Here is a 9809-nt window from a genome sequence, read left to right on the forward strand (position 1 = left end):
AGTGAACTGTGACTCTTGCCCTAAATTTACTGATTTGATTAGTACCAGCGTAGTAGATGTTTACTGATTAGCGCCAAGCACCAGCATTATAGGGGGAAAAAGCTCAGAGAAAAATCTGTAAAAGAAAGAGACATTTTATTGACCCATTTTGAATATCTGACATTTCTATTTATAATCATTCTCAAACCTTATATACAATTACATTTAATCATTACTTACCTGACAAAAAGTAAAAACTGAACACCGGCAAAGAGACAGAACAAATAATTCATTTGAAAACAGGTAGTTTGGTCCATTTTATGTCACTTACTGTGATTTTTACAGTAACAAGTTTTCTTTTGCCCTTGCTCAGCATTATAAAAGCAAAACAAATGAAGACTGTAAGGGGGGCACAAGCTCCACCTTGATTATGTAACACAACTAGTGAGGATTGAGTAGACGTATCCGTGCCAAAGCTCTCTCTTTGTGCCCTTGAGGATTGAACTCTTTCAGCTGAACAAAGCTGACTGCTGTGTACATCTATCCCATAATATCAGAGCGGTAAAAAAGCAACAAACCACAAAAGGAATTGTTACCTTTAAATGCTAAGTAATCAGGCTCTGATTTGATTTCATTTCAGAGCTATTAATACATATATATATATATTGATTTATTCATTCATATTTATATGTACATATTTATACACACAAATCATTTAAAAATCTAGGTGAAATCTGAAATGGCCTGCTATCAAAGATCACAAGCATGTGTTAACAATTTGTGTGAGACTTTCTACAACAGAGATCATTTGAGCTCTGTTGGACAATTACACCATTCATTCAAATGCACTTTTGTTAGCATGTAGCTGTTTACCCGTGTCACAGGCAGGCCCACGCAGAATCTGTGTGCATGGAATGCTTCCCAGATTTCTGCAGAATTGGAATGCCCATCATTAACAAAATGTTTTCATGCACATTTTTTTTGTTAAATATTTTGGCTAATCTGTGATGGACCAGCCATCTGTTCAGGGTATTACCCTGCCTATGGCTGGAGATGCTGGAATAGGCTCCACCATCCCCACAATCCTACACAGGAGAAGCTGTTTGAAAAATGGATGGATGAATTTTGCCTAATTTAATTTTAGTACATTCCACAGAATTTTGAATTCAAAAATGAGAAACAATTCTGCAGATTCCGTCTGGGCCTGGTCTTCAGTAGCCTCTTATAGTCTTATGGTATGTATACAGTAGATGCCAGCTGTGTACTAGTACACCATGAACTAATCCACAAATAAATTGTGATTTGGCAAGGCAGGAGATGTTTAGAACGCAAGCCACTTCTTGAGGATGACTCTTTTTTGCATATCCACACATCTCTGCCTTGTGATCACAAACTGCTGTCGATTATATCGAGTCACTATAGTTACATAATAATCTTAAAAGTCTCTTTAGGTGGCCTGTATTCCTCTACTCTTCTAGCATCTTCTCAATAGGGAATAGTACTTTTACTTGCGCCCCCTGTTGGATAGGAGGTTGACTACTTCACGAGATATAAAGGAACTCCAGAGAAAAACTTCCCTGACTGGTCCAAAGCTCAGTCCACCACATCATGAATGGTCTAGAGTGTTTCTCAGACCATGTTTCTGTGCTGATGAAGCAATAAGAGTGTCCTTCTATGCTACAACGAACTAAAGACCCATCTCTTTCCAGGCATGCTTCACTCTTCTTCGACACAGAGCACAGTTTCAATAATATTAGTGATACCACTAAAGCATTTACTGGTGAATTCTGGGCTGAGTGGCTGGATTGGTCTCTCACAGAAGCGTGCAAGTGCCCGATTTCTTATCATCATCTGAACCACCAGATGATTCTTTCCGGTTGGGGTCGTTGAGCTCATCAAAGAGTCCTGTGTCAATCATCTCCTTTTGCCAGGCAATGGACACAGCACCTGTGCTAAACTCCTTGAAGAATTTATCATCCTTCGCATCAAACTCAATACCCTTGATTTCAGAGAACTCAGCAATGTCACCTGTATCCTTTGCATAGACAACGTTGGGTTTGGGCACCCAGGGTGGATCGATAAGGCCGGCCTCCAATCGAGCAAAGTTGATGGATTTGAACCACTCGTGCTTCCTTGGATCATCACCCCTGCGAAAATAGTACAAGTAACAATTATACATCCTGACCATGTGGGAAAAGGAGTTTGATGGATTTCACAATATCGCCTTCATGTTGGATCCAACTCAAAGCTTTTGATCATTATTACACTTGGTCTAAATGATGACCGTATAGGTTTTTGTTCTCAGAAAAACCTAGATAATCATCTTCGCCAAGTCATACAAATTTGCTACAATAGTAGGACTGGTACTACTGGTAGGACACTAAAACTGGTAGGACACTAATAAAGTCCTTCAGTTGTGATGACGGATTTCAAATCAGGCTAGGGTCCACATGTCCTGCTTTAACACCTGAAGAATCAGGAGGTTAAGAGGGATAGAAGGACTTACTTGCAGCCAAGACGTTCATCAATCTTTTTCTTGAGGAACTGCTTGATGATGTCTATGGTGGCAGCGTCAAAGTTCTTGTGTTCATACTTGGGTTCCTCATTGATGATGCGCCTCTGTACCTCCTCCTTCTCCACCTTCTCCTTCTTGGCTTCAGGGCCTTTGAAGGGGGTGTAACCAGCCACCATTTCATAGATACTGCAGCCCAGGGCCCACCAGTCCACTGATGTCCTGTATGGGGTATCAGTGAGGATTTCAGGTGCCATATATGCACCCGTTCCAGCCTGTGAAAAGAGACTGGAACATTAATATTTTCATTTCTTGTGGGAAACTGGTTAGATAAGATGCAGAACGATTCCTTTTGTGTGGGTTTGTACAGCATGTTTGTTAATCAGAGGTGTTTATTAATGTGGCAGCACTGTTGTAGTAGAGCATTTTAGGTAAGTATTAACCTATCTATTGCTCAGACCTCACTTCATCTCTTTGCCAGAAAGAGGAAGCTTAATCTTAATCCTCTACTACCTGTCAGGTGTCATGTGCCGATCCACTGTGATGAAGCGGATTTATATAAAGACAACCATTCTTAGACTCAAATAGACATGTACAACTTTTGCGTAGACATGCTTTCACCTAGAGTCATTCATTAATAGCTATATATGGCTAATCTTACACCAGAGCTACTGTAACTCTTCAGTTTAATTGCATGGCTCTAAGACTGATCACTATGGCCACTTAAAACCCATTTTATGTGATTTAATCCAAAATAATAGTTACAACTACACAATCATATTAAACAACTAAGAGGGGCAAAAGCGTTTGCTTTTTGGTTAAATAATCTTACATAATGTTTGGGCTTCATGCTGAGTACAAAATGTGCTCTATTCTTAGATACTGGTAATTCACATGGCTTAGTCCAAGTGGAAAACCCTTCTGAAATGCAAAGAACTTTAACAAGGCATAGTAATTGACAGGGTTAGTCTCAGTCGAGCTAAAATGCAATAATTAGATGGGAAAAGATGCACAGTCAAAAGAGGCAAAATGCTAGGTTAACAATTAGTTTACCTAATCTAGAATGACCTAGACCTTCACACCACTGAAGCTATAGTTTGTGCATAAAGCGTAGTTACATAAATCAAACTACTGAGGTTCAAAGTTGTTAAATCTCCAGAAGGTAAAGGCACTAATACAGGTCAATAAAATGTACATTAAAGTCAAAAACTGACAGAAAAGAGCAGTGATGAACACAGAGTCTTATAATTGTCGAAATATAAAACAAATATAAAATGCATTCCCCTCCCTATGCCTTTGGCTGTCTGATCAGAGACAGATTTGTGTAATTCTTCCTAAGAGGATCTGGAGTGTAAAGCCAGCCAAACCCCCGGGGGTTCAGCTTGGGCTTCAGCCTGCACTGAGGACTCAAGAAGGGCAAGAGATAATAAGCTTAGGGTCACTGCATGAGAGTTGGTTGATTTTCACCTTTGACAGATCAAAAATGCACAAGTCATGAGGGGCAGTGCTGAGTATGCAAACCTGTGTGAGCATGAAAAATATGTGTGGGCGGCTTACACTATAACAAGCAAAAAAACAAAACAAAATAAAAACAAAGGTAAAGTTCAGGAAAGACATGATGAAGTTAGTATATTCCCCATTATAATATTTATCACTAACAATGTATCTTTGCAAATGTAGATTGTCTTAACAACTTTTAACATTTTAAACTGTTTAGATAACCACTTTCTAAAATGCCTTTAAACTCTGAGAATAAGTTAAAGGTTCAGTTAACTTAATTTGTGCTTAAGTATTAAGAACTTTGAAATCTATAATGAGCATTAAACATTTTATTGAGTAATTTAGTTGTTCAGATTTTTGTTACTTATGGCATAATTTCTTGAACAAGCTTTCAATTTACTTACGCAAATCTCCAATGAGACAAAATAAGAAGCTTCCCAGTTGCTAATGGTATATTGTGCCTTTGCCATCACTGATGCTGCACTAAGTTAATATACATCTTATTAGCAACTTATTTCATGTTATTTTGTATAAAAGTTTTATTGGGCATGAGACCCAGTTGTGATTACTGCACCCCTCACCTCTTAAGTATAGAGGTGAAGCACTTGTGGGCCTTCTGAATGAAGTAGAATTATTGGTTCATAGAACCGTTTTTAGCATAGCTTAGTTGGAAGCAATGGAACAAATACTTACATAAATAGTGAAATAACCATAATTTAATTAATTTAAATACATCTCAAAAGTCCCCTCAATCATAATTATTGAAAAGCACACAAATTGAAAAGCTTAAAGAGTCAATGAGCCAAGGGTGCAGGTAAGGACACGGCATGGTAACTGAACCCGCATGCTGTCTTTAGGTCTGTTTACTGGTATAGCTGTACTCAGGGTGATGAAGATCACCAGGAATTATATAAGAGGCACAGAAGCCCACGCTAACACAGTAGTAATCCTGATTTACAGCGTAAAAGATGAACGGTCTGAGATGCTACTGAAAATCTTTAAAGTCCTTTAAGTCCAAAACTTAAACTAAACTTAAAGATTTTAACTAAACCGGTGGTCTCAAAGGACCACGATGGTTCAAGTGGTCCGCAAGTTGATTGGCTAATTAAAAAATGCAGAAATAATAACTATAATTGAAAAAAACAGAACATTTAATTATTGACTAATTAATCAGTCAATTAGTTGACTGTTAATTTTATGATAAAGTGTTTCTATTTTCTCACTTCAATGATCTCGCTCAAAATTATGTGTCAGTGTACATAACTTAGCTAGTGAATAGTCTATTTAGCGCTCTAATTTTTTTGTTTGTTTATTTTTTAGACTGAAAAATGAAGTCTATACATATGGATTGGTGGCTCAAGGTAGGATTGATGTTGAACCCCCAAATAAGATATGGTGTTACTGTAAGTAGTCTAAAATTTTGGTTTAACTGTTACAGTGGTCCACCTCCTAAAGAAGTTTGAGAACCACTCTACATACTTCCATTCTCATCTCACACAAGCATACTCAAGTGTTATCTGGTGAATTTACGCATACTAATCACAGCATAGAGATGATTAACCCACCTTTTGGGTGATGGTCTTCCCATCAGGAATCTCCACAGCAAGACCAAGATCTGAAAGACGGCACTGGCCCTGGCTATCTAAGAGCACGTTCTCCGGCTTCATGTCACGGTACACAATGTCCATGGCATGCAGTTGCAGGATCCCAGTTGTAATCTGAGCTGTATAATAGATGATCCGATCCATTTCGATACCCTTCTCGCCAATGTTATAGATGTGATACTTGAGATCACCTCCATTCATCAAGCTCATGACCAGGCAGAGATGGGTTTTGGTGTCGTAAGCATATGCCAGGCTCACAATGAACAGGCTGTTGACCTTCTCCAAGATCTTCTTCTCCAGCAGGGCCATTTTCTCACCATGTTTCTTCTTGAGACGCTTCTTGCAGAGCTTCTTGCAAGCATACATCTGGCCGGTGTTCTTCACCTGCACTGCACACACCTGGAAGTGTATACAATCATCATGTTCAAGTTTGATAATATCTTTGATTCAAGATGTGTACTCATCATCTAAAATGTATGCTAATAGGTTGCACTTCATGAATAGAACCTACCTCTCCGAATCCACCTTTTCCAAGAGTCCTGAATTCGTAGAAGTACTTCTCCGTGATTGGCTGTTTCTCATACTCTTTCCACTGCAGAAACTTGTCGAAGAATTGGCTTGTCTGGTAATCTGTAAACGGCTTGCCTTTGATGTACTCTTTGGTTGCCAGCTTCACCTGTGCCATCACCTCCTCGAAATCTTTGTCAGTAACCGCCTTGCACTTGGTTGCTACATCTCCAGTTAGGAAGGTGAGGGAGCTCTTGGAACCATCTTTGCAGTACTTGTTGATGATATTTGTACGGGCCTTATCTCGAGCAGCAGCCTCTGACAATTCCCAATCGTTCAGATCATCCATAAATTCTGCAGCAGTCAAGCACTCTGGCCCTGCTTGATCGAGGAACTGGCGGAACAACTTCTTACCTATAGGCTGCTGTTCACAAAGGGACTCGAAGTCCTTGTCCAGACTCGTCCTGAGTGCCACACATTGTTCCGCCTTAGGCAGAGATAGACTTCGGCGACGTTTCTTCATCTCCTTGTCATCACCCCCTTGGGCTTTCAGGTAGGCCGTGTTGGCCACCAAATTATCAAGTCCCCCCATGTCACACATTTTGGCGGCTGTGTCAGGTTACTCGCCTAAGAGAAATGGAAGCTCCGCACACTGCTTTATCAGGCTAGAAGATGCTACTGCCAGTGGTCAATGAGTTTGTGTGCTACTCGCTTTGAAGCCAAGGCGCGAATGAGCCACTAAGATGCACGCACCTGCAGAACAAGACACGCTGACAACCCAGTAATTACTCATTTAGAATTAAATACCTGCAAGGGATTTTCACTTAAGTATATTTGTGTAGCCTATACTCAGCTACTATTCAAGGAAAGGAACTTATAAGAGGGTTCTCCCACTAAGAAGCTTTAGGGCTGACTATATTTAGGCAGATGCAGAGCGCTAGTCAACGGATGGCCATCGGGCTCTGTTGTCTAAACATAAATGGTGATACGATGAGAGGAGCAAATATGTGGGAGCTAACAGCTCAGCATGGGGTGTACAAAATGCTGAGGCTAGCAGGACACACTAAAACTTTCTCCTGTTGTTTATAGGCCAATGGCTAATGTGCTATTGCAGCACCAAATACCAAAAAAGGGGCTAAAGTCCATCTGCTCATTCAATCAATCATATTTTACTTGCTGATTTTAACAGTTAGTTTTTAATTTAGCATAATCATATTTAGCATTTAGTTAAATGATGCAAAAAGTTACAGAATTGCTCTAACTGCTCATTTGGGTTAGTTCACCCAAAAATGTAAATTCTGTCATTTAGTTCTTACCCTCATGCCGTTCCACACCTGTAAGACCTTTGTTAATCTTCGGAACACAAATTAAGATATTTTAGATGAAATCCGATGGCTCCGTGAGGCCTGCATAGGGAGCAATGAAATTTCCTCTCTCAAGATCCATAAAGGTACTAAAAACATATTTAAATCAGTTCATGTGAGTACAGTGGTTCAATATTAATATTATAAAGCGACGAGAATATTTTTGGTGCACCAAAAAAAACTAAATAACGACTTATTTAGTGACGGCCGATTTCAAAAAACACCTTTAGGAAGCATCGGAGCATAATGAATCAGTGTATCGAATCATGATTTGGATTGCGCGTCAAACCGTCAAACTGCTGAAATCACGTGACTTTGGCGCTCCGAACAGATGATTTGACACGCTGATTCATTATGCTCCGATGCTTCCTGAAGCAGTGTTTTGAATTTGGGCATCACTAAATAAGTCGTTATTTTGTTTTTTTTGGCGCACCAAAAATATTCTCGTTGCTTTATAATATTAATATTGAACCACTGTGGTCTTACCAGGTAAATTCAGGTTCTGATGATGCTTTGTTAAAATTACATTTGTAAGTTCAAACTTCTTACCTTCATGGGTGGCACTCTGCTGCTCTGGCCTCATTTCTGCAGTGTGCCAGTCTCTCTTTGACCTCCTTTAATGAGCATTACCTAATTCCTTCATTGTACTGTGCTTTGAAATACTGGGAGCAGATCACCCACTTTTTTTTTCAGGTGACCATTTAAAATCCACAAACTATCCCTCACATCATATCTCACACTAATGTCATTTATAATAGAAATAAAAAATGACTAAAAAAAGATAAAGTATACACAAAAGCATAAATATATTATGTAAAATTAAGCAAAGTGCAAGTCCCATGGAACAAGATAGACCATATTAGTTACAGTTATGCCATCTTGACATGAATTTTGTATGCCCCAGTCAGAGGTCATGTAGTACCAGAATTACACAATTCACCTACTGTTTGCGAGAGATCTCTGTATCTAATAAGGCTGTGCGCATCAGTATAAGCTAATTCAGTCCTCTAAAGCTAAGCTAATATGAGTTAATCCATACCAAAAGTGTCTTATGCTTCTAAAACAGAGTGGTAGGAGGGGGTCTCATTCACATATACTGAGACGTTAAAGCTGCTCAGTCAAACTTTCTAGGTCATGTTGAACATCAGCCAAGTATATGCAGTTAAAGGGATAGTTCAACCAAAAATGAAAATTCTGTCATCATTTACTCACCCTCAAACTGTTCCAAACCTGCATGAATTTCTTTCTTCTGCTGAACACAAAAGAAGATATTTTGAAGGATATGAGTAACCAGTTTGTGGGCCCACTGACTTCCATATTATGGAGAAAAAAGAAAAAAAATACCATGGTAGTCAATGGTGTCCATCAACTGTTTGGTTACTGACATTCTTCAAAATATCTTATTTTGTGTTCAGCAGAAGAAATAAATTCATACAGGTTTGGAACAACTTGGAGTAAATGATAACAGAAAGAGGACGGAAGATGTATTTGTGACTTAAAAGGCTTCAAAATCAATGTGGGAAAATAAACCATTTATTTTCTTAATGGCTGTTATGTTACAATCTGGAATTGTATTGGATTTTGTGTGAAAATTGCAAGAAAAACAGGCCTACATACTGTATTATGCATACTACACAAACATAAAATAATGTTTATGAAGAAACAGGTAAGTTTAGTTAATTAATGGACGAGTACATATCTATGGTCTAGTGGCATTTCTGCACATATTCGCTCTTTTCTCTAGATTTGACACAGCTAGGCAGTCATCTCTGTCCTTCATGGCAGTAGAATCGCCTTGCCTCACCTGGAGATCGCCTTCTCTTACAAGAGAGGATTACGGAGGTGGTGGAGGGAGAGAACAGGCTAACAATCCCCCATCTGCTTTTAACCCACAGACACAAAGTAGCTACTGAGCAGATCAGCGGGTCACTCGCACAAATGGCAAGATACAACAAGAACATTTTTTTTTAAGTCAATTTACATATAATATACCTGATATCTGATTTATTTTTACCACAAAAGATAAAATATATCAAGCACAGCACATTTACTTCCACTACATGTAAATAACTATGTTATTAATAAAACCATAATTTCTAATGCATGTGTACTACAACAATTAGTCATTTTTGTGACAATATACAGACAGACAACAAATTTGCCTGCTTGACGTTTGAAATGAAGAGGATATAGTCTAACGGGGTTCATTTGAATTATGCCTCGTCTATGCGTTGTCTGTAAATGTCAAGACTTGTAAAACACATCAAGTACATCTAAAAGTCCAGGTTCCTTAGGTTTAGTTGAAGTATAACAGCACAAGTTATAGCACAAGCAGAGGTGTAA

At 38.8% G+C, this 9809-nt stretch overlaps 1 protein-coding gene across 2 annotated transcripts; it reads right to left on the reverse strand.

Annotated features, from left to right (window-relative positions):
• grk7a (G protein-coupled receptor kinase 7a) lies at nucleotides 1-7413 on the reverse strand. 2 transcript variants are annotated; one of them, XR_007181055.1, is made up of 5 exons: nucleotides 6107-7413; nucleotides 5557-5994; nucleotides 2486-2766; nucleotides 220-2126; nucleotides 1-115 (listed from the first exon to the last, which is right to left on the reverse strand). XR_007181055.1 is itself a non-coding variant. In XM_048164746.1 (4 exons), exons 1-4 carry the CDS (start codon nucleotides 6701-6703, stop codon nucleotides 1793-1795), a joined length of 1650 nt encoding a protein of 549 aa, XP_048020703.1. In that variant the 5' UTR covers nucleotides 6704-7413; the 3' UTR covers nucleotides 119-1792. The 2 variants fall into 2 exon arrangements, 1 of the variants encoding a protein (XP_048020703.1); XM_048164746.1 differs by lacking the exon at nucleotides 1-115 and having other exon boundaries at nucleotides 119-2126.
• Between the last annotated feature and the right edge of the window lie 2396 nt (nucleotides 7414-9809).

The sequence above is a fragment of the Megalobrama amblycephala genome, linkage group LG17 (assembly GCF_018812025.1).
Source record: "Megalobrama amblycephala isolate DHTTF-2021 linkage group LG17, ASM1881202v1, whole genome shotgun sequence".
Classification (NCBI taxonomy): domain Eukaryota; kingdom Metazoa; phylum Chordata; class Actinopteri; order Cypriniformes; family Xenocyprididae; genus Megalobrama; species Megalobrama amblycephala.